A 23,754-nucleotide genomic window follows, 5' to 3' on the forward strand; every position below is an offset into this window, starting at 1 on the left:
GCAGCCGACCAAAGATAGCGCGCATACCCTCATGCCTCGTAGAGCGCAGAGGACACGAGGAGTACGCAATGAAAAGAAAATCGTCACGTCATTCTATACCATGTTGTTGTTTGAGACGTTCCAAATTCTCTTGCCTTTCCGCCAGGTCCTCCTTCGACTTGACCATTTTCTCCGGCTGGTGATATAGGACTAAGAAGACACGAGGCGTTAGCACATGATCTCCGAGATTCAGAATGGCCCGAAGCATATCCGAACACGTACCGACAAGATATCTGTTCTGAAAGTTGAATCCATTGAGCTTATCGCATGCCTGTTTGGCGTCGTGAACGTCTTCATAAACCACAAATGCCGTGCCCTTTGAGTTGTTCGCGATTCCCTGTCGTATTTGTCTGAGAAGAAAGCGATCAGCGCACTGGCAAGAAAAGGTAATGGTGTATCGCCGCTGCGCGGAGCATACCGGATAGGTCCAAACTTCCCGAAGAGGTCGAAGAGTTGCTCTGCAGTTACGTTGTAGCTATTCCCTGATTAGTATGCCACTCAAATGCTATGGGCCATGACTGTCTATAGCGGCAGAGGCGAATTAGGTGACTGGAAAAGGCGGGCATACTTGAGGTTCTTGACAAAGAGAATCCTATGAAACATCAGTATCTCAACTCACTATTCGAACTTCAACATGACCTCGCAAGTGCGAGCCCGGTCATTATTATCGACAGCTGGTGAAACGGGAGGGGTATGCTAAAGACTTACCGATTGGCTTCGGGGGCGAGCTTCCGGCTCATCCTCAGGTGAAAAGGTATCGAAAAAGTGAGATAGTTGGTTGGAAGGTAATGAATCAGAAACCCAAATGGGGTTTGAGATTGTTCAGATCAAGGACAATAGAGAAAGAGGAAGAGAGTAGAGGGGGAGGAGGAGGGTAACTTGAAAGAGCCGGGTCGAGTTGGTCGCGAGGTTCGGAGGACGAACCTTCGTTTCCTGTTTTGGACTAGTCCAATGAGGCCATCGGAGCCTCACTATAGAAGATACAATGCGAACCAGCACCAGATACTTGCAATGAAGCAATTTGTAAAGCGAAAGATACTTAAGAAGGAAGCTTAACAAGTACCGGGCGTGTTACTTACCAGTAATACGTGTGAGGCTGCGATACGGCCTATTGCTTGTCGGTCTCGTCGGCCGCAAACGATTAGTTGCCTGAGGCACCAACAGACCTCAACTCTTCGCTGCTGCTTTGGTTGTCCCCTCTCCATCTCCCATCCTCTGCGCTCAAATCTCTCGTCTTCGCGTGCAAGAAGAGGCCCGGTCATCCTGAGAACTATCGAGTGCTCGAGTACCGGCACTCCTGCCTTTCCTCCCTCTTGTCTGCGTCCTCAGTCCTGCGCCTATCTGGCAGAGGGAGAGATCTTGCTTGCCCCCCCTCAACTCAGCGCTCCGCCGTGCGACTTTCCTTCGTCAACATCCCCATCTCCTTATCCGGCGCCTTTCCCTCGCCCTTCAACCGACTTTCATCTCATTGTTTACTGCGCGCCTGTTATCCTGCCAGGAATGACTTTCCATTCACCTGCGGTGGCCCTCTCCTAGCCCGTGTGGTTGACTACCCCTCCGCTTTGCATTTGCTTTCCGCAAGCAAGTCTTCTTACCTCCGCGGCCATTTCTCTCTTCAACACCCTGCTTTTACTCTTCGCTATTATATTCCTATTTTAGGCCGTCACAATGATCAGTGCCACATCCTTCGTGGCTCCCATCGGCAGCCGGCCGCCGCGATATCGAACCCCTTCCCCTCCGCGACGCGCCGTTGAACCCATCTCGCCGTGCTCGACGGCCGACATCCGTACCTCCCGAATTGATTGCGAAACTTCACGGCCTACAGCCTCCGAGAATGGCCGTTTCACACCGAGCGATAATGGGTTCTCTCCGGTCGATGCCCGGACCTCCCATCGGTCGGGTCATGGCCGGTCCAGCTCTACTATTGATACCCTTGCGACGATCGCGCTAGCGACCAGTCCTACCTTTACACCACTCCCCTACCCTCACTCTTCGCACAAATCGGATGCAGCTTTATCTTTATTTTCATCCGAAACTACCGAACCAATTGAACGTCCGGCAAAACGACCGCGATCGGAGAAAGACCAGTTATACACGCCGCACCGATCAAATGCTGCTCCATTTGCGAATCCCCCTTCAATTTACGACAGTATGAAGACTGACGCAGAACTTCTTTTGAATTTCGCGCGACCAACGAGTCTCCACCCACCGATGCATTCCTCGAAGCTCGTTAGCGCCGACGAACCCTACCACAGCCATGTCTTTCACCCACAAAGCCAAGTCAAGGAGAGCAATGCCAGTTCCTACTGGGACAGAAACTACGAGGGTATGGTTTTTGATCACTCTGCAGTCTACAATATTCCCCCATCACGGTTAAGGTCTCAATCGGATGGCTCCGCCGCTATATCTCGTCCGGCGATACAGGGTCTCAGGCCAAACACAAGCTCCTCAACGCTTCCACCCATTCTTTGGGAGGGAGAAGCGAACGTCAGAGACCGAGATTGGGACTTAGGGTCCAAAGCAGTTGCCGAAGATTCCAAATTTGACCCTCACAAGCCGAGTGAGCCGTCACTCATATTTCCCACGGCCCAGTCGCTGAAGAGAGAGCATATGAACGAGCCCAGCGGATCGAGCCAGAGCTGTGCCAATTGCCATCTGGACCGGACACCGGTCGCCAATGAGGATCAAGACGATGTTACATGGATCGGCTGCGATGGCTGCAAGCGCTGGTTCCATATTGTCTGCGCTGGATTTAAGAATGACCGCGAAATTAGAACCGTCGATAAATTCATTTGCAAGACGTGCCGGCCTGTTCACGGGCAGACTACCTTTGTCCGAAAGTCATCTCGCGCTCGTACGTCAATCGATTACGCGGGTCTCAACCAGGGCTTGGTCAAATCTGCAACCGACTCATTAGAGCATCACTATATCGAGCCCATCAAACAAAATCGAATTCGGTTCTTGCCCGAGAGCTTCCCTCGCATGCGCCCCGAATTAGTCACTGCTGAGTATTTTGAGCGGGGCAATGGGATGACAGAACCGATCGTCATCCCCGCCGAGTTCAACCGTACTGCAGCAGTACCAATTGTTGGCAATGAGTATGATGATCTTGCTCAGGACGTCTCTACACAAGAAATGTTTGATGAAATCTTGGACCATCTCCCGAGTCATGGCCAAGAGACAATTGTTGACTGTGGCCAAGATCAATTGGATATGGTAATCCCGCAAGGTCTTACTGTCAGGGCAGTTTCTGAGCTCTACGGACCGGAAGAGAGGGTGGAGGTTATTGATGTGAAATCCCAGCATGGTGAAGACAAGCGCTGGACTATGCAGAAGTGGGCAGATTACTACGAAAGCACTGGCGACAAAGTCGTTCGGAACGTTATTAGCCTCGAAGTTTCGCAAAGCAAATTAGGCAGACTGATCCGTCGGCCGAAGATTGTGCGCGATCTCGATCTCCAGGATGCAGTTTGGCCTGAGGAGTTGAAAGCTGTTGGGAATTATCCAAAGGTGCAATTCTACTGCCTGATGTCTGTGGCTGATTGCTATACCGATTTCCATATTGATTTTGGGGGCTCCTCGGTTTATTACCACATCCTCAAGGGTAAAAAGACCTTCTTCTTCATACCTCCCAAGGACAAGCATCTCAAAAAGTATGAGGAGTGGTGTAACTCACCTGCTCAAGATTACACCTTCCTGGGGGACCAGACCAAGGAGTGCTATCGCGTCGATCTATCCGAAGGCGACACAATGCTCATCCCGTCCGGCTGGATTCACGCCGTCTGGACTCCCGAGAACAGTCTCGTCATTGGAGGGAATTTCCTGACCAGGTTGAACTACGGCATGCAGATCAAAATCGCAAAGATTGAGAAAGATACCAAAGTTCCTATGAAGTTTCGATACCCTTTCTTTCAGAAGATACAGTGGTATACTGTGTTGAAGTATCTCGAAGAAGATCCAGTTCCGCAGAGTGTATTGGATGCCTTCGCGCAGGACGAGAACTATCGCTTCCATCGGGAATATCCTATTTACTACGAGTTTGGGCACCGAATCAACGCTGAGCCTTCGGGATCGCCCTACCACAATTCGCGGTTCTACTCACAAGCTGAATTAGAGGGGCTTCCAGACCTTGCGAAGTATCTCCTCAGGACTGCTTTAATTGCAGGCTCCTACCTCGTTGAGGGTATTACCGCTGAGACCAGAAATGCCGTGAAACGATCAATACCTACAATGCCTGGAGAACCAATTGATACGATTCGGACATTTGGGATATGGACTGCGTGGAAGCGAGGTAACGAGAAAGCTGCGCATTGGACCCGACCTGGTGTTGTAGAGAAGAATGCCAAACTCAGCCTTGCGGAGAAGAAGCCGGCAGGGAGGCCGAGTCGCCGTTCAGAACGTAACGCCGAGAATCAGCGAACTTATGCAGAGAGACAGGCTGTGCAACGTCTGTCGGAGCGACCTGCCGACGATTCTCAGAGGGAGTCTGTTTTTGAAGACGAAAACGCCGCGCCCATACCTGATAATGCTCCCCCTGCGGTTGTTCCATTACCCGTCATAAACGAAGACACTAACCCGAAACACCGAACTTCTACACGCGGCTCCGGGCTTGGTCCGAAACGGGTTGCCTGTGATGCCTGCCGTAAGCGAAGAATTCGATGCCACCACAAGGAAGAAAACAATGGAGGGTCTGGACAGCAGATGGTGATTGGCGCTTCTAGCCTGGGACATCACACGCCTACTGCGCAAGATGCAGCGTCCGCCTTGAACTCACTAGCCGCGATTGCTTCCGGAGCTGGTCTTCAGAACGGTCATCATGGCGTCAAGGGCATGGACCGAATGGACTTTTCGGCAAATTACGCTACGAGCCTGGTGGGCACGCCACATGGGGCCGCAGTCAAGGCTAGCGATACCAGCCCCGACGGAGCTAATTCAGCGAAAAAGGGCCGCAGCAAAGCTTGTGATGATTGCCGCAAGAGCAAGGTTCGTATTCAATCTTACCCACGTGTCTTATCTTCTCTTGCTAACCCTCGCAGCGCCGTTGCATTCACGACGAATATGGCAGAATCGATCCTGTCAAAGCTCAGGAGCGATCAAAGCCGCGAGCAAATCATGTGGCGAAGCGAACGCGGAACGATGAGGGTCCTGCTGCGAATTCAACCAAACGGATGAAGCAAGAGAGCACATCACCAGTGGCACGACCCGTACATTTGAACCATCGAGAAGCAGACAATCCTACCCATGTACAGGTAGTTGTCCAGAACGGCCTGCTTGAAAAACCTCAACGCAGAAGCAGCACGCAACATGCGGACATGTATCTCACAGAGAAAGATTTGCTCGCTGATCAGAATCTATATGCGTCGCCGCCAGCTTTCCAGGCAGATACTGTTGCTAGTAAGGATATGAGCGCGGCTGCTCCGAAGCCCGCAACCACGTTGGTGTCACCACCGACTTCCCTGGCTGATGAGATGGATATCAATGACCATGCCGACGGCGAAGGGGACACCGCCATGTATACCCCTTCATCTGGCTCCCGTCACTCCTCACGCCAGCCGCGCCATGTCGAGAGATACATGCCAGAGGTCCACTTCGTCAAAACCACAAAGTCCACAGCAACGAATCCGCAAACTGCGCGCCGCTCATCCTTCAGTGCCGGATTTCGGAAAACCACTCCCGGGGTGCCGTCTAGCTCAAAGAAGTCTGCATCTCGACCGTCTTCGTCTCACAGCAAGAAGAGTCTTTCTCCTTCAATGGAAAAAAAATCTGATCGCCTGCCTAGTCAAGCAAAAATGGCCGCCGGGCAGGGTCCCAAGCCGGAGCAAGCCAACCTCCTCGACGGTGACACCGATGCTGAAAGCCTACGACTGATTCGTGAACTGCAAGAACAGGAGTTCAGCTTGCGGAGACGGGCAGGACGAACATGACCTCTGCCACCTGGATTCATCTATCTTTTTTGCGGGATGCTCTTTGCTTTCTTCGCACAATGCACCATTCGACACTGTCCTAGACATGCTAGATGGGGTTTCGGGATCGGCGGGATGGATTGGACCCAATATCGAGTTTCGTTTATCGTGTTTGTTGCTCAGGAGTTTGAGTTTGGGATCACGGAGTTCATCATCATTATCATCATGAGGCGGAGTCTAAGGATATGGGATTGGATCGTTTTCTTGCCGTTCTTATTCTTTTCCCTTTCAAGGTTTTTTTTCCCCCATTATACCTACTTTCTTTCTGTGTTTGTCTGTCCATGTTCCTTTCCTTCAAGTCTTTGCTCGTCTGGCGTTCCTGGCTGAAGCTATCTCTTGGGTGTCCATTGTCTCCTATCTTTCTTTCTTCTCTTTCCTACATGCTTGCTGAGCTGAGTACTTCGAGCCATCTTCTATTTATCGTGCACAAGCACAAGGCGTTCTAGTGCGTACGAGCTGGAATCTTGTTATGTATTCTGAGTCCTGAGTCCTGGATTCCGGTCTTCTTCTGAATCTGAATCTGAGAGTGAAATTTCGTTCTTTCTTCCTTTCTTTCCTCTTCACCTTTATCTTTTTCGTTCCTCACGGCGGGTCAGATTGATATCAGTACCGTACCGTTTGACTTTTGATATTATGGATAATCAGATTATCATGACTTAACTCTGATCGGACTTGCTCTTCGTATTTGTGTCTGACTGGCTTTTGGTTTCTGTAAACTTCGGAATAGTGGTATTTGTCTGGATCAACCCGGCCTTGGTCAGTTATAATATAATTGATCCAACATTCTATATCTCTGACATTTGTCTAGTAAATATCCTAAACTACCTAGTATGTTGAACGCCCGAAAGGAACTCCATCTGTCTTTGTGAGGCTGGAGTCACAGTACCCTTCTAAACCAAAGGACGGGAATCTCGAGGAAAAATGAATAAGAATAACGGATGGGGTATACCACGGATCAGTAAGAATGCCAACTGCAAAAGGATATCGAGTAGTAATAGACAAACGGAATAATAAACAAGCAGTGAATGGCTGGTCAGAAAACGAGCACGGGGCAAGAGACATAATCGTGATAGAAACCATAGCGTCACAGACGCATGATTGATGGATAGTCGTGTCGATGGCATTAAGAGGCATTATCGTACGGGTTCTCAGGTCCATAGGTAGACCACCGCTTAGCCCGCTTTTTCTCGCCAATAAAGTCCTTGATGATGCAAGGCGCTTCATCAGGTCCCTGGCAAACTTTGTGGCGGTCCAAGTGTTTGAATCGAGGGCCAAGAGGTCCGTTCACATAGTGATACTGGCCTGCAAAGCGATATTGTCGACCATCCCTCAAGGGATAGAATTTGTCGCCCCAATGACCATTAAAGTAAAACCATTCCGTTGGCGAAGTTGGACTGAGAGTTGAGGCGCGGAGGGTATCATTGACATGATCATAGGTGTACATGTGAGAATTGAGGAGCGGATCCCAAAGGGGACCTCGATCTGTTGTATCATGGAGAAGTGACCCAGGAAGAATGTATGGGTGGTCGCCTGGAGTGGCATACATGGCGTGAGTGCCTCTTGCCGAGTATATGACTGGCTGTTGGATGGACCAGTCATTAGCGTCTATGCAGCCCGCGGACCACGTGGAGATCTGTACTCACCCGTTGGCCAATCTTCTCCACGGCTTCATAACTATATGCCTCACCACCAGTGTGAGCGCTGAAAAACAGCGCCTTGGGCTTTCCGTGATGGAAACGCACGAGACAGTGTTCCCAGTCACCAATGTGATTGCCGAACCGCACGCGAAACACCTCGTTTCCTAGGTTGAAGCTGTAAAAATAGAACCAAAAAGCATCCACAATGCCATTTCCTTTGTGAATAGTCAGTAGAATAGCTGGTGCTTCGCTCCGCCCGCCTATCTCCAAGATAGATATCGGTTCGCCCCCATACCGCTTCCGAAGCTCGTCACGGAAGTGCTCTTCGTCAGGCATGATATAGCCAAGTTTATCTGGCGAAAGGTCTTCTGCTTCCCTGTCCTGCAGGGGCATTTGCGAGTCGTACCATTTGGCCCGATTCTCAAGCGTATCTTCAGGGAAGGCTCCGTCTACCCGGCCGTCCCAATCGGCCCATGAGGGCTCAGGGTCCTCATCAGGAGGGCTTGGGACATTCTTCTCTCCCAGCATCCACGGCGGGTACTCCTCTGCGTTATCGTTACTGGTGAGAAAGACATTGTGCCCACCCTCCCACTGATCCAGCTGATCGAGATTTTGGAGGGTCGGGTGGTCGGACTGAGGACTGATTGGTGTATAATTCAACATAGGTGTAATGTGGTAGAGATGCTCCGCAATATCACATGGCCAAAATTGCTCACCAGAGAACAGATGCACCAGCGGGGCGTACTCCAGAACATACTCGGGAATCTGCCGACGGGAGTGCTCTGCTGCATCCCAGGCTTCCTCAGGGCGATCGGTTTCGTTGCCCCAGTACTCTTTCCATGGTGGTAGGTCCTGTTCTTCAGGTTCAGATTCGGTCAATGCACCACCATTGCCATGGCCAAGGCGCGGGTGAAATGGATGAAAGTGAGCGGCACCGCAGACTCCGAACCACCGACAGGCTTTCCGGTCGTACCAGTGAGGCGAAGAAGCAATCCAGCTCTTCTCATCTTGATCTTCCTCGTACCAGACAAAGGCCGACGGCTTCACCGCACGGACTACGCTGTTGATGGTCACATAGGCAATAAGTGACGAGAGAGTGACAATTGCTGCGGTAGTCTTCCGAATCATCTGCTCATAGGTATTGGGCGGAGCTGCAGCGTCGGAGCAGTCGGAGAGCGATACAGTTTGGCGCGCGACTCCAGCTTTGCTATCCCGGGCAGCACTTTTGGTGGTCAAGGGAGAAGTTGTGGTGGTCAACGTAGTGGAGATGGCTGGGCCACCACTGATGTATGTATTCCAAATTGGGATAGCTCCACTAGACGGCGATAAGATAGCGGTCAACGGAGGGTCGTCGCCGGGACTGGCAGCAGCTCTAGGTACTAGGAGAGCAGTGAAGAGCAGGGAGAGCAGAAACAAGGGACGAAGGCGAGCATCCAGGCTCGAAAATGGACGTTTTCTAGGAGCGAGAGGAGGCACTATAAGAATAAAGCGGAAACATTGTCTGGTCAGCAGGCGGTCGAGAACCGCAAGTAGTAATGACGGGATCGCGGGAGCAAAGGGGAGCGAATCGATGGCCGGGACGAGCGGCATTGGGGCCCAGCAGCAGAAAACGGCAATTGGTCAACACAGAAGGAAAGACCGGGTGCGACGGATCGGCTTAGATAATGACAACTCTGTGGACTGGAGACGAGACTTGGGAGAGAGCTTTGGAGGGCAGTGGGAGAGGGCCCTGAGTGGTGTGGAAGATGACGGATGCATTACTGATGACCGCCTTTGCTTCCGCGCAGCGCCGGAGCTTGCAGACACAAATGACTCAAACCGAGTGATTGACGATTGGTCCGTCCGAACAAAGCAAAGAGCGCCGGCACTTACTGTTGGTGTTTTCCTTATGCTTGTTCGGGATGGGATAGCGACAGGGCTGAACTAGGCTGGGCGGGGTTCATAGAAGGCAGCGTGAGATGCCTATGAGATAATTGGTAAATAGCAGTCAATTACCAAGTGGGTGTCTGAGAGACTGTAATCATTGATGTGCGCTGCTACCTTGAATAACAGTGCGACTGAATTGGATTGATCAGCATGGGAAATGGGAAGAATGACAACGAATGCAGGATGGAGCTGGCATGCTGAGTCTGGAGTCTGAGCTTGCTGCCTTGGCTGCTTGCAGGGCTGAAGATCCAGCCGGCCTGCCGCTGCATAATTGGATCAAGTGCCGGAGCCCCGAGCGACCCCGTGATTTCCGGTCATGACCAAACATGACACTCTTACCCCGCTCCAACCCCAATCTTACGGGCTGCTTACCAAGACAATACACAAGCCCAACGCGGGAAAGTCCGCCGCCGACCTTCTGCAAGGCCGACTCTCCGGCTGCTTCACTAGTCAGTTATCTAGCAGGCACACCACCAAGAACTGCACAATGTCGGTAATTGATCCCGCTCTCAGCTCCCTTCAGGACGATGAAGACTCCGAGTGGGAATATGAATACGACGACTCCGAAACAGAGGTAGGTATGCTATATGATCTTCGGAAAATCCTCATCTATCTCTCGCCATACTAATCAATATATCTGCGCAGACTGTCTTCGTCAACCTCGACCTGACATCCCAACATGGCGTGATGCGGCCTCCTCGCCGCCGAAATGATGCATTCGCTACTACCACAAACCCCGCGACAAACGCAAACCCTACAACAGCTTCCTCGCGCCCCGATGACCAAGACCCTTCCATTAACCATGAGCCCGACAACACGTCCACAGAGCGCGTTCAGATTCTCGGCCTCCACACCGCCAACCCGATAATCTCCTACCAAAACCAGATATTCAGCGGAACGTGGGCAGACCAGCTCGGCACGGAATTGTTCTTTGCGCGGCCAGACAACACGAACCCCGAATTCGATGTTGATGATGACCCGGAAACCACCACGCCTACCACTAAGATCACGCCATTGAAGCACACCGATGACTACGATCTCATCTCAGCGAACAGCGTCAAAATTCTCGGTCGAAAAGCAAATCTCATTTCAAACTCTGGCTCGACTGCCGCAACCGAACAGCGAACTCCTGTATCAGATACGTCAAGGATGGTGTACAAACCCGCGCACCAAACGAATCAGGCTCGGTTCTTGAAAAAGCTACAGGATATTAAACAGAGGAAGGGCGAGACCGATACCGTCCGCACAATCTTCAGTACTGCGCGGGCGCGCGCAAGTCTTGAGGATCGACCGTCTGGATGGCTGCGCACGGAGGAACAGATAACTATGATTCAGCAGCTCAACGAGCGCGCCGCTCAGGGCGATCCCAGGGCCGCCGAGGAGCTAGAGAATATCTATGCTTCGCTGCGTAGCCAGAATGCTGGTCCAATCGCAGGACCGTCACGTTGAGCGTGAGCAGCAGCAGCAGCTACCTAAACCTTCCGAGATCAATCATGACCCATGAAGACAATCTCCCGGAACCGGCTCTACTCGGAATGGACGGGAGCACATGGGGTTGGTTTATCATTATCAGCCTTCCACTGACAGAGCTCCAGCATGTCACGTGGATACTGAAAACCGAACTTCAACCGAGGCTCATCCAAGCCGTGATGGCCGACCCGGGAAAAGGGAAACTGGAACTAGACCCAGCTCCACCTCAGGACGAACGTCAACAAGCCTTCACCTAACCTACTGAAGAGTCAACCAGATTGTTCCATTATTAAGACTCTGGGACCCGGGGAGCTATCTATCTACACAGACCCACCAAGTTAATCTCCAGCCCAAGCACCTCATCAGCGATCCCAAACCGAACCGGTTTTCATCGCCAATTCGCGTCATAGTGCAGGCTCAGGGCTGCAGGAACGCCCATGTGATCGACACGGCGCTCTATCCATGCGAATGGTATGTTAATATCTACTAGTAGAGGTTGGGTGCTTCCGTATGACATCGGGATGATGGAGGGATGATTCAATGGCTGGCATCCGGCGGGGGCTCTCCTGTCTACCTATCTACTCTAGTCTGTATACGACCAAGAGGACTACGCTTACGCAGATTGAGCAAGACAGGAAATCAAACTGTGTTAGTATATCTCTATCTATGCTTATATCTATATGACGAAATGATTAGTAGAGCAGTTGCATCGACAGACGTGGGGAGCATGATCTAGCAGGAATAACAATTAGCGTTTCCAAGTGATGGTTGGAAGTATCCGTACATCAATTTAGGAACATCCTGTTAGACACATGCAACGAGGAAACAGAAACGCAAAACAAACAAAATCATAGCTCAGAGCAAACTGTACAGCCTTTTTGCTCCGCAGTCCAGCTCCATAAAACTCCCATATCCCAGACTATGTACGTCTAGTAGACCAGACCCATTACAGAAACCAAAAAAAAAAAAAATCACCCAACCCATTACTCCGATTACCCACCTATTCCAATCCATTACCCCAAGTTTGGACTTTTCAAGGCAGTGAGCCGGGCTGATCACATAAAGCCAAGCCAAGCCAAGCCAAAGACAAGGTAAAAATAAGTCAAGAGATTAGACATTATCGTCAAGATAGATGCTTCAAAAAGCCTGTCGACCACCGGACGACATCTGCACAGGCGACGGCGGAGGCGGAGGTGGATAGTACTCTGACTGGTAGGATGGACGCATGGCTTTTTCCTTCTGGGCAGCAAGATATGAGATGTCGAGAGACTTAGGGGTTTGCGTGCCTGAAGTCACCAGGGCCGTGTATATGTCTTTTTGGCTGTAGGTGGGTGCCATGACGGTGGGGTGACCGGCGCCGGGGGCTGGTGTTACGGCTGGAGAGGTCATTGTTGTGGTGGTTGTTGCAGGTTCGGTTTTGAGGTATTTGCTGAAGGTCGGTAGAGGGATGGAGGCAGATGTTGATGTTAATGTAGAGGTAGAAGTGGTTTCAGTTTGGGTAGTGGGATCTGGAGGTTGAACGTCAGCCAGCTGCCTAGATATATAGAATATTCTTATAAGGCTGGGGAGGGTGTTGTCATAGGATTCAAGTCCGAAAATCGCCGATGCAACGGGGTAACGGGCATGATGAAATACCTCCACTGGGCAGGATCATACTTCGGGACATTGTGTGGAGAGTCGGAGGAGAAAAGGATCAAAATCAGGATGAGAGAAGTAGTGAGAGCAGTTTATTTACCTGATAAAACAAGTCCACTGATGCAATGGCAAAAGACGAAAATAGAGTAGAGAGGTTGCAGAGAAGAGAGGACAAATGGGCCAAGAGCAATCTATATATATGTATATATATATTTCTTCAACAGCGAGCAAAGGGCGGGTAATAAATAAGAGCAACAAGCCCAGGCAAAGACAAAAAAGGCCCGGCCAGACCACGACAAAGATCAAACGAGGGCCTGACGACTAACGAGAGTTTGCGGGCGGGAGTCGACAGACAGCCTAAAGAAAGAGGCAAGGACCGGGCTGGCCAGAGCTGATGCTTTTGGAGAATGAAGCAAGGCGAGAATAAGATTGGCAGCAACCAGGGAAGGAGTTGGAGCCAGCAGCTCTGCGGATTTGTTAGTCCGCAACTTCTCCCCGACGGTCAGGCCACTGACTCAGTCGCCTCACTCCCTACTTGTTCTGTACAGAGTAGTATCATTGTAGTCTAGGCTACTGAGTGCTACCCAGTAAGTTAGCGACCAAGTGGCCGGGACGGGATGCGCAGTGCAGATTGCGGATTGCGGATGTGCGCTCCGGTGACGCTTCATCTCCGGGGAAGCAAGACTGTCGCTGATTTGTGGGGGAGCAGTTGCCCGTTGCAGCAGGGATCATTGGTACCCAGCAGGGAGAATGAGACAGGGGTTGATTCATTGCTATTAATTGATATTTTTTATTTGATTGCCATAAGCACAAGCACAGGTACCCAATACAAGGTGACAAGAAAATACGGAGACATTGCGGAGAATTCGGCAAGGAAGAGGATGCTCTGGAGCTGGAACTGAGCTGGAATTCGGAGCATCTGCACCATCGCCTTGATAGATCAGCCCATCTTGGCGTTTCAACTGCCTGAACTTTCTTTCCCTCGTTTAGACATCGTGAGGCTGACTGTAGCAGAAGGTTACACCTTATCTGTTGGACACAAAGGATATGGTTATGAATGGTGGTCTTTCAGGCTTCCTGAGACCGGCTATCGTGGATCTATGGGACTGTGGACAACGCACAGCTGGGCCGCTGGCAGACGTTGATCTGTCGCCACGCGGCTTCACAGGCAAACACTATCCAGCCCCGTTGAGGTGGCCTGGACCACACCGCTTGAAGATACATCGCCCCTAGACGGTGATCATTTTTTGGCATGACAAGCGGTGTATAGAGCTCTGACTGATGATGATGAGAACTTGAGAGTGAGGTAAGGGTTGAGATAGGCCTGAGGCGGTTCATTAAATGTTGCCTGAGGCACTAATATCGAGTGATTATTAAGACGACGCAAAGACGAAGAACATTCCAAGCACCAGCAAGACTATAAATCCCAAATGCATTTAGAAATTTTGAACTACACAGTGAATAAAATATCCCCCTACTCGGCCTTGCCTCTCCGACTGAAAACTAACGGTAATGGAGGCGTCACCAGCGTAAATGTATCCTTCAGCCCACTCAACCACCTTTTTTTATTCAGACCGGCGGCCAAACTAACATCGTATCGTGTGAATATTTCTGCAGTTACTGAGCGCAACTCCATTAGAGCGAGCTGTTTGCCGGCACACGAGTAGGGTCCTAGCTTCCTGTTCAGCACTGACTGGATATCGGTCTATGGTCAAGAGCATACCTGCGTTGAATGGTATATAGACTGCTTTGTTCTTGACTAGATGTGTCTCTGTTGTCCAGCGAGTTGGGAGGAACTCGAGGGGGCGTTCGAAGTTGCGAGGATCTATTACAATCGTGTCAGTGGCATCCTGGATTAGAGCCAAGCTATCCGTAGAGTAGAGAAGGTGAACCTCGGAAAATTGTGTGCAGAGGGCTCTGCACAATGACATTCCCTGGTAAATAGACGTCCCCGATTTGCATTCCTTCTGGAGGCGTGACCCGTTGGGTTCCTCCCGGAACGGCTGGGTGAAGCCTCAGTGCTTCGTTGATTATCCCTTCTAGAAGATCTATCTCGACGAGCGTCCTGTGAGAGAGGTCCTTGTGTCTTTCGAGCTCAGCTTGGAGCTGCTTGGCTAAGTCTGGAATTGTTGCTAGGTAGAAGGCGATAATCGCTAAAGTGCTGGCTGTTGTATCGCTAGGCAAGTCAGCTCTATTGTCCCCCGGTTCAAATTTTACGACGTACCTTCCTGCAACCACAATGAGGTACGAGTCACCGTGGAGATTCAGGGTATCCTGAGCTGTCTTCGGCCCCTCGTTGTAGTCCCTGAGTATCCAGGAGAAAACATCCGGGACTGCCGGCTCATTCTATACTTGATTCTTAGCCAACTATGCATGTAGTGAGTCGTCTCCCAGAAGCGGACTCACCTTCATCCTATCATGAATCTGGTCCTCCAAGAAATTCCAGAACTTGAGATACTGCGTATTGAGTCCTGGAATAGATTTGAAAAATGGGAACAGCCATATCAGATGTCCGAACAGCCCAACGCCCACCATGTCCGCATGCAGAGCACTCAAGAAGTATGTGTCCTTGCCGTTGACTAACATATTGAAGGACTTGCCAAAGGCCATGTCCCCCATAACGTCGAAGCTGTAGTAGTTTGACCATTTGGACATGTCGAATTCTGTGCTTGTTTCAACGGCGCGCTCAATTGCGTTGATGAGCTGGTTTGTATACTTCGAGACGCGCTCTTCGTAGTTTCGGAGGGCTACCGGATTGATATTTTGATTCAACCTCATGCAAAGACTTGAGTACACTGCCTACCTTTGCTGCTAAAGCCCATATCCCACGCTTTTCGACGACGAGCGTGCGCTTTCTTGTCTCGCTCTCCTTGCAAAGATACGTGGGGAGCGAGGACGCCGTACCACGGGCCCTTGTTAACTTGTGATTGGGGGCCGTATAGTGCAATGACGGCTTCCGGGTCAATGATCGAGAGTTCGGATGGGGCTGTCGAATGAGGTCAGTCAGTATGCCATCCATGTCCGATCAAGTCAAGGATGTATACCTAATCGCACGTAGTCCCCGAACTCCTTGTGAAGTCTTTCCACTTCATTATACAAGTGGAAGTTCTTAGCGGATAAATATGTGACGTAGAGCGTAGACAGCCTGGCCAGGAAAGGTCCTGGGAAGTCATTCAGGCGATGCAAGAATGCACGGTAGATAAGCATGCTCGTGTAGACGGCAGCAATGTGGGCGGCGATGGCATTCAGCGTCCATGCCTGGGGAAAGGACAAACCGAATACATCGCGCACATAGGATGAATCAATTGCAGCCGCTGTAACGCCTAGAATCGCATAGGTTGTCAGGATTGATTGACCCTTGAGGTCCCATTCTCCGTGGCGGTAGACGAGGACGTGGGTAGCGACTCCGGTGACGGCGCCTACGAGAGGCACAGCGTATCGAGCCATTGTCTGAAAACCGAGGAGTGTCGCCCACTATCACGGATATGAGTGTCCATCGAGTATTTATGCTCATGGTCCAAGGTCGTTTTGTCCCCGTAGGCTATCATGCAGCAAACCATCACCTCAGCATTTGGTGAGCGGCTACCCCTCTTGTACTACACCACAATTCTCCAGCTCTGCAACCTCAAGCACGGGACGTTGCCTCTTTAGATATAGCCTCATGCAGCAACCGTCGAGTAGTCTGCGTCTTCAGAATTTGGCGCTCCCACCTAATCCCTGCCTCTGCACGCTTCTAGCTTGAACACGGCAACATGCCCGTAGTGGCAGGGGATAAAGCAGTTTAGCGAAATAGACGATGCTCATTTGATGTTCATTATTCTTCTTATCATGCGGGTTATCATAAGCAAGAATGTGGATTAGCTTATCTTCACGTATCATACCCCTGTAAGTTGCTCGGAGTTGCGAGCAGGATGCGCACCTTAACAGTTTAGCAGCTGTTTCAACGGATATAGGATGGTGGTGATATTCGGGTACTCAGCCCTAAGTGTTTCCTGACAAATTCCGATATATAAGGTCTTGAATGAAGATAGAATGAACTACTGTGAGGGGGAATCTCTGAGATACCTATGGATATGGATTGGGCAGCGAGTCCTAACCCTGTGTCACTTGCCTTCTTGAGCAAAAGAATTGGCTGCTAGGTTATACTACTGCTGACTTTCCAGAACGTCAAGGAAATTCTCAAGTTCGCATCTTCATTTCTCGGGCTCTATTTCTCTGGCAGGAACCTTGCCGGCGGCCTCACACCATAGCCCTAGCCATAATTATCTATGCAAAACAGAAGAATACCCTTCTGTGCGTCAATAGAAGAACAGCGCTCAAGAAGCAACCGACATTTTATAGAGACATATCACGGAGCGCTGCAGCCAAATCCGTAGGATTCGGTTTCTCCGAACTTACCTCTGGTGGAAAAAATGAGACAAACTTGTCTGCAAGGAAGTACAGCCGATGAAGACTTACATCGGATCCAACTGGAAGTTCGACAAACCATCCATTAGCCGGGATGTGCTTATCATGCTCCTGGAATAGAGTGTTCACCATGGTCTCATTCTCATCAATGGAAATGGTCCTGGGAAAGTCAGCCATGAAGCGGATTCTCACAGTGTCTCCACTTCGGATCGAAAAAGCTGGGAAGGTCACGGCACATATAGGGGACTGTTCTTTGACAATTCAGTCAACAAAGGGCTTTCGACCAAAACAAAACCCTTTGTTGATCACAGGCAAGCATGACTGGCGACAATGTTTGCCTGAAACGAGTCCTAAAAGGCCTTCATAGAGAGTTGCACAGACTTCAACGTTTGATCGTTTCACGGCACAGTTGGCATTATAAAGACGAACGGTAGGAGTATTTATCTGACATCGAAGTCAGAATCAGCACGCGCCGGCATCAAACCCACAATCTGTACAGTATTTGCATGTTTCGTCGTTACCAGAGTCGGTTTGAAGCAAGGTCGTGCCGAGGCGGAGGTCTTGTAAAGAGAGTGCCTTATCTCGACAAGTTCGTTATCCATGATTCGTTGCTTGTCCTCGGCCGTAAACATGAACATGCAGAGATGCAATCCGGGCCAGCTGATAATGCATGCAAGAGGTCAGCCCGAGGGCCACAGACCGCGACGTCCATCAAAGTTGTGATCTATGCCAGTCTAGAGTAAGATCTATCACTTCGAGGTTATCGCACGCCATCAGAGGAATGTCAGCGACAAGGCGTCAAGGCCGAGGTTCTTTATCCTCTGATTCCGACATGCGAGGTTATTGGACACTGTTCACCGCTGCATGGCTCTAGGCTCTTATCATAGCACCCCGTGGCATGCGATGGAAACCAACCGAGCTGCCTTTGCCGCGATAGTTTCCTCTTGAGTCTATTCCAAGATCCGTGGACAAGACGAACCTACGTCATTGCTGAAAAAGCATACAGAATAGGTAGACGTCTCGACCGCATCGAACGGACTGGGGTCGGAATCACCTGCCAGACCAAGTGGATTTAGTGGACGCATGGAGAAGGGAGAGAACGAATATAAGTTCATCTTCGCGGGGCTAGTGCAATCATTACCTCATCTCCTAGAGCCCGAGCGCCCCAAGACCGCAGAAGTCGGAAGCAGGAACCCCACCTGGTCTAGATGTTGGGGAACGTGTGCGCCAGATGCAGTTTCAATGGGGTAATAATAGGGGGGGATTGAGGCATTTATGAAGTCTGGGTAGTATTCTGATTTCGCACCTGTATGGAATATGAAATATGGATACTCAGGTAGAAAATGAGAGGCGGAGAAAGATGAACCCCAGGCAGACTGATGCTGAGAGAGAGGGACTCCCCCGCAAAACACTAGCCATGATCGAGGATAGCAGCCGCGAGGATCCAGGCACCAGAGCGATCGGCCATCCCCGCATACTGTTTGTCTCTCAGTAGCAGTTGATATCAAGTATTTATAGTATTGGGCTACTACATAGTATCTACTACCAGTATACAAAGACAGGAAGGATATTGTATACACATATGTCGCAATGAGGCATTTTCTGATGCTTTGCCATGATTACACAGGAGGAACAAGGGATGCACCGCAAGGCCAGCAGCAAGCAGCAATGATTTGCAAGAACGAAGCCATCGTGACAAACAGAAATTCCGCTTTGGAAACCTCTTCCAGCTCTTCAAAGCGGCTAAGTGGAGGGCGCCAGGCCACACGACCGGCAATGTCAGCTGATTGGGCCTCATGGTATCATTTTTACGAATCATCCCCGTGAACTCGAAGCGGTGGCCGTTGCTCTCTCCGCACTACTAGCAAGAAGATTCTTAACATCTGGCCCCTTTCTGGACTCTTTGCCTGAATCTGTCTTCCAGCCGTCTTTGATAGGTACGGACTCGAGACTGTCGAGGCGTGTGTGACTGTGTCTTCGATATCGAGAGCGGCCACACTCGTGACATCGCACGGCCAGAGGTGTGAGGCAATTATTCCAATTTCAGCATTCACGGGCCAATCACGTCTTCACGAAGCGGTATTTTTCAATTCCTGGAACGCCGAAGCTAGTTAGGTAAGACGCACTAACCGGATTTACTCAGCTTGGGGCTGCTCCACTCTGTATGACTACATCCTGTCAGACACCTGTGAGCTTGAGCTTCAGGTTTGAAGATGCTCACAGGTAGATACTCGAGAAAGGGTATGACAAGTGAACTTAGAGCTTCAGTGACAGAATACAATGAGGAGAATCACAATTTCTCTCTTCAAAGACATCAAAAACCAAGAATCCTTCAGGATCCTGCTTGTCGAGTTCGAGAGCGCTTCGCCGGGCCGGCTTTGTACCTGAAGTGGCTGATCGCGCATAGCACCGGATCCTGTAATCGCAATACACTGATAAATACACCGTCCCGTCCTATAGTTCTTGGAACAATGACCCCAGTCGCAACCAGGCACCGCCAGGATTTACTATATAAAGTGCCAGAAAGCCCCAGCTGCTCAGTTTCGATTCATGTTTGTATTTATTTATCTCGAGTCAAGACCGTCGTTGTTGCGACATCATCTCAGACATCAAACTGGGTCTGTCACATTCGATCGCCTTCCCCGATAAGCTCTCCCACTTCACTTTCGTCATATCAGTGAATTCCACCACGCTGTCTCGAATTGCTGACTTTCAACTTTGACACATTCACGGCAAGCATTGAAGGTAAGCCTGCTTCTTATTGAATTCCAGAGATTCACGCTATCCATTGTTCATACTGTTATCTCTGGGCTGTGCATCCCCTGCGCTTTCTGTGTATCCTTCTTATCTTCAGCTTCCCCAAACTATTCAATCTCCGCCGGAGCTCATAGACTTGCTCGGCTCTACCCTTACTGCCTCACTTCCCTCGCTCTTTCTTTCTTTAGCCTTATCTTACCGACTATTCCCCGCCAGTTCTCAAGCTCACTCCTTATCATCAGCAGTATTCTCCTTTTTTATTTCTCAATTGAACGTTCCAAAAGCAGTCGTCGCACTCTTTCCTCGTCATGGTGTCCCCAGCATCCTCCCTTCAATCACTACCAGATGTGCATGTCAACGGCAATGAGCCGAATAAGCTGCCCGTCCGGCCAGCTCCACAAGTCCACGGCAGCAATGACGGTGCTTCATCAGGCACTGGAACTCCAATTGGATTCCAGAGACAACCACACAACAAGATTCTCGACATTGTAGCGGGTTCAGATGCCCGTATTCCGTCACCTCAGCCGACTCACCTAGCCATTCCTGGTAGCCCTCACAGAGTCCTCTCTGAAGAAGACCCAGGCTATATCGCTGCCAAATTTGAGGGTAAAGAGCATCAGATGGAGGAAGGTGAGTTTTGTCATGGCTCATACGATTGACTTGAGTCTTTGTTACTAACGCCTTATACTTTTATAGTCATGGATCAGCTGGAAAAGAAGGGATTTATCCCCGCAGAATTCATTGTTGGGGAAACAGAATGGTTCTACAACCAGCTTGGAATCGATGACACCTACTTCCAGACGGAGACTGTCGACGCCATTGTCACCCAGATTCTCTCCCTATATGCTGCCAAGGTCGCGGCCTACGCCCGTGATGACAAGAAGCTCGAAATTCGCTTAGATAAGGAAGCTGAAGACCATGCGGTATACATTGACACCAGCAAGCCTGGTTTCTCAAGTGTTGGTGGTCCTGGCTACGAACAGAGAATCGACAAAAAGTACATTGACGGCTCAACTCATGACCACAGCTATCGAATTGAGACTTTCCGTTCACCAACGCCGGTCCCCGGTGATGACGGACAGCAACTGCGTTGCTACTTCGTGTACAAGTGCCAATTCGCCAACCCTAACCCGGGGTCACAAGAGACAAACATAGATATCATCGGCGAGAAGAGGTTTTTGCAGAAAGCGACGCCGAACACCAAGGCTGTCTATCAGGAGATCATCAGCAATGCCGTTTCTCGGGCTGGTCCCGTCATCGAGATGTTCGACATTGAGAACTCCCGCGAAAAGCGTCTTGTCATCGCCTATCGCCAGGGCTCCGCCATGGGCCTGTTCAGTGCGCTCTCTGACCTATACCACTACTACCGCCTGACGAGTTCCCGGAAATATCTGGAGAACTTCTCGAACGGCATTTCAGTCATTTCCCTTTACTTACGTCCTCTGAAGAACGCAGAAATCGCCGCCAAGTTCCCTCCTATCGAGGCTGCGATCCACCAGATTATCAAGGAAATCTCTCTTCTCTACTGTGTTCCTCAGAACAGGTTCCAGCATCACTTTGCCAGCGGACGTCTTAGCTTGCAAGAGACCATCTACGCCCACTGCGCTTGGGTGTTTGTCCAGCAATTCTTGAACCGTCTCGGCTCTGAGTACACTTCCTTGACCGATCTGCTGGATTCAAACAACAGCACACACGCGGAGCTTCTGGCGAAGATCAAGAAGAGACTGCGTACGGAGACGTTCACGTCTGATTATATCGCCGAGATTGTCAACAAATATCCGGACCTCATCCACAAGCTTTACCTTGACTTTGCGAACACGCATTATGTGCAGACCCGTGGCCCAGCTGAAGACGACTTCCTTCCGACACTGAGTTATCTGCGTCTTCAGGTCGATCAGGTCCTGGATAGCCGCCAACTGAAGCAACTGGTCTCAAGCACAGCTGCTAACGAGCACGATGAAATGGTAATGAGCGCGTTCCGCGTTTTCAACGCCTCAATCCTCAAGACAAACTTCTTCACACCCACCAAGGTTGCCCTCAGCTTCCGACTCGACCCACACTTCCTTCCTGAACACGAGTACCCTCAGCGTCTGTACGGAATGTTCTTGGTCATTAGCTCCGAGTTTCGTGGTTTCCACCTCCGCTTCCGAGACATTGCCCGAGGTGGTATTCGTATTGTGAAGAGCCGAAACAAGGAGGCATACAGCATCAATGCCCGATCACTGTTCGACGAAAACTACAACCTCGCCAATACCCAGCAGCGCAAGAACAAGGATATACCCGAGGGTGGAGCCAAGGGAGTTATCCTCCTAGACGTGGACCATCAGGACAAAGCTCGTGTAGCTTTCGAAAAGTATATCGACAGTATCATGGATCTTTTGCTACCGCCGGTTAGTCCCGGTATCAAGGATCCCATTGTTGACCTGCACGGCAAGGATGAGATCCTCTTCATGGGGCCTGATGAGAACACGGCAGAGTTGGTCGATTGGGCCACAGAGCATGCGCGAAATCGCGGCGCTCCTTGGTGGAAGTCCTTCTTCACCGGAAAGAGCCCCCGTCTTGGTGGTATTCCTCACGATACATATGGAATGACTACCCTGTCTGTTCGCCAATATGTTATTGGAATCTACCGCAAGCTCAAGATTGACCCCTCCACAATCCGGAAGCTGCAGACAGGCGGCCCCGACGGTGACCTCGGTTCGAACGAGATCCTCCTAGCCAACGAGAAGTACTCCGCGATTGTTGACGGATCTGGTGTCATTGTAGACCCCCAGGGCCTTGACCGTGACGAGCTGGTGCGACTTGCCAAGAAGCGTGCGATGATCTCTGAATTCGATGCCACGAAACTTTCTCCGCAGGGTTACCGAGTGTTGGTCGATGAGAGCAATGTGCACTTGCCGAACGGAGAGCTCGTCCACAACGGAATGATCTTCCGCAACTTGTTCCACTTGCGCAAGGAGTCAATATACGACACCTTTGTCCCTTGTGGTGGACGTCCCGAGTCAATCGATCTTTCCACCGTTGGCAAGCTTATCGAAAACGGCAAATCCACCATTCCTTACATTGTCGAGGGAGCGAACCTGTTCATCACCCAGGATGCCAAGCTTCGGCTTGAGAAGGCTGGGTGTATCCTTTTCAAAGATGCGTCCGCTAACAAGGGTGGTGTGACCTCCTCGTCATTGGAGGTCTTGGCTTCCCTGTCCTTTGATGATGATGGTTTCGTGAAGAACATGTGCGTCGGGGAAGACGGCACTGTTCCTGAGTTCTACCGCGACTATGTTAAGCAAGTCCAGGAAGTCATCAAGGAGAATGCCACCTTTGAGTTCGAGGCGATTTGGCGCGAGCATGAGCAGACTGGTCTGCCTCGCAGCGTTCTGAGTGATAGGCTCAGTGTCGCCATCACACAGCTCGATGAAGAACTGCAAAAGACCGATCTATGGGATAATGTTGAGCTCCGCAGGTCGGTCCTCAACACTGCTCTGCCTAAGCTGCTTCTCGACAAGATTGGACTTGAAACAATTCTCGAACGGGCAAGTTGCTTGCTGTACTTTCCCTTCTCCTCTGGGGCAGAATGCTGACGAATGTCCAGGTTCCTGAGAACTACTTGCGAGCAATCTTCGGCAGCCATCTTGCTAGCCGCTTCGTGTATGAATACGGTAGCGGTCCTAGCCAATTCTCGTTCTTTGATTTGTAAGTGCTACCCAACTTTCCCCTTCCCTGATGCACGTTTCTAACAACACGAATTACAGCATGACCAAAAGACTTGCACAGTCCAAAGCATAAACCTGTTTAGACAATGGGTTAAGGAATCCTCTGTTTCATAAAGCATGTTCGGTTCACAATAGGGTACATCTGCAGCGTTACGAGCAATCGTCATGACTCGATCTCTGTCTAGGGAATACAAAAAAGCTATGATAATA

At 50.5% G+C, this 23,754-nt stretch overlaps 9 protein-coding genes across 9 annotated transcripts; 5 read left to right on the forward strand and 4 right to left on the reverse strand.

Moving 5' to 3' along the window:
- Positions 1-88: 88 nt before the first annotated feature.
- On the reverse strand, positions 89-779 carry BDV17DRAFT_292632 (putative pre-mRNA branch site protein p14; the record flags this gene model as incomplete). The annotated part of the gene is made up of 5 exons (XM_073762414.1): positions 89-189; positions 262-389; positions 458-514; positions 608-631; positions 748-779. 5 exons carry the CDS (start codon positions 777-779, stop codon positions 89-91), a joined length of 342 nt encoding a protein of 113 aa, XP_073614246.1.
- A 480-nt stretch (positions 780-1,259) lies between these two features.
- Positions 1,260-6,075, forward strand: jhd1 ([Histone H3]-lysine-36 demethylase). Its single transcript, XM_073754098.1, has 2 exons — positions 1,260-5,022; positions 5,076-6,075. The coding sequence occupies exons 1-2, from the start codon at positions 1,708-1,710 to the stop codon at positions 5,961-5,963; spliced, it is 4,203 nt and encodes a 1,400-aa protein (XP_073614247.1). The 5' UTR covers positions 1,260-1,707; the 3' UTR covers positions 5,964-6,075.
- BDV17DRAFT_127664 (uncharacterized protein) lies at positions 6,048-6,526 on the forward strand. Its single transcript, XM_073754099.1, has one exon. It carries the CDS (start codon positions 6,188-6,190, stop codon positions 6,446-6,448), a length of 261 nt encoding a protein of 86 aa, XP_073614248.1. The 5' UTR covers positions 6,048-6,187; the 3' UTR covers positions 6,449-6,526.
- A 204-nt stretch (positions 6,527-6,730) lies between these two features.
- BDV17DRAFT_266907 (uncharacterized protein) lies at positions 6,731-9,788 on the reverse strand. Its single transcript, XM_073758317.1, has 3 exons — positions 9,512-9,788; positions 7,646-9,114; positions 6,731-7,581 (listed from the first exon to the last, which is right to left on the reverse strand). Coding segments are annotated over exons 1-3 (1,926 nt in total). The 5' UTR covers positions 9,513-9,788; the 3' UTR covers positions 6,731-7,125.
- A 241-nt stretch (positions 9,789-10,029) lies between these two features.
- On the forward strand, positions 10,030-11,291 carry BDV17DRAFT_127684 (TFIIIC subunit 6 family protein). The gene is made up of 2 exons (XM_073754100.1): positions 10,030-10,143; positions 10,211-11,291. The coding sequence occupies exon 2, from the start codon at positions 10,253-10,255 to the stop codon at positions 11,012-11,014; it is 762 nt and encodes a 253-aa protein (XP_073614250.1). The 5' UTR covers positions 10,030-10,143; positions 10,211-10,252; the 3' UTR covers positions 11,015-11,291.
- Positions 11,292-12,172: 881 nt separating this feature from the next.
- On the reverse strand, positions 12,173-12,701 carry BDV17DRAFT_292636 (uncharacterized protein; the record flags this gene model as incomplete). Its single annotated transcript, XM_073762415.1, has 2 exons — positions 12,173-12,543; positions 12,671-12,701. 2 exons carry the CDS (start codon positions 12,699-12,701, stop codon positions 12,173-12,175), a joined length of 402 nt encoding a protein of 133 aa, XP_073614251.1.
- Positions 12,702-13,858: 1,157 nt separating this feature from the next.
- BDV17DRAFT_127693 (cytochrome P450) lies at positions 13,859-16,238 on the reverse strand. Its single transcript, XM_073754101.1, has 7 exons — positions 15,715-16,238; positions 15,474-15,656; positions 15,077-15,417; positions 14,895-15,016; positions 14,563-14,846; positions 14,394-14,495; positions 13,859-14,341 (listed from the first exon to the last, which is right to left on the reverse strand). The coding sequence occupies exons 1-7, from the start codon at positions 16,115-16,117 to the stop codon at positions 14,145-14,147; spliced, it is 1,632 nt and encodes a 543-aa protein (XP_073614252.1). The 5' UTR covers positions 16,118-16,238; the 3' UTR covers positions 13,859-14,144.
- A 2,855-nt stretch (positions 16,239-19,093) lies between these two features.
- BDV17DRAFT_127814 (uncharacterized protein) lies at positions 19,094-19,950 on the forward strand. The gene has a single exon (XM_073754102.1). It carries the CDS (start codon positions 19,291-19,293, stop codon positions 19,756-19,758), a length of 468 nt encoding a protein of 155 aa, XP_073614253.1. The 5' UTR covers positions 19,094-19,290; the 3' UTR covers positions 19,759-19,950.
- Positions 19,951-23,688, forward strand: BDV17DRAFT_127815 (glutamate dehydrogenase (NAD(+))). The gene is made up of 4 exons (XM_073754103.1): positions 19,951-20,464; positions 20,531-23,364; positions 23,424-23,524; positions 23,584-23,688. The coding sequence occupies exons 1-4, from the start codon at positions 20,143-20,145 to the stop codon at positions 23,615-23,617; spliced, it is 3,291 nt and encodes a 1,096-aa protein (XP_073614254.1). The 5' UTR covers positions 19,951-20,142; the 3' UTR covers positions 23,618-23,688.
- Positions 23,689-23,754: the final 66 nt, after the last annotated feature.

Source organism: Aspergillus undulatus, assembly GCF_047715775.1.
Source record: "Aspergillus undulatus strain CBS 261.88 unplaced genomic scaffold BDV17scaffold_34, whole genome shotgun sequence".
Classification (NCBI taxonomy): Eukaryota; Fungi; Ascomycota; class Eurotiomycetes; order Eurotiales; family Aspergillaceae; genus Aspergillus; species Aspergillus undulatus.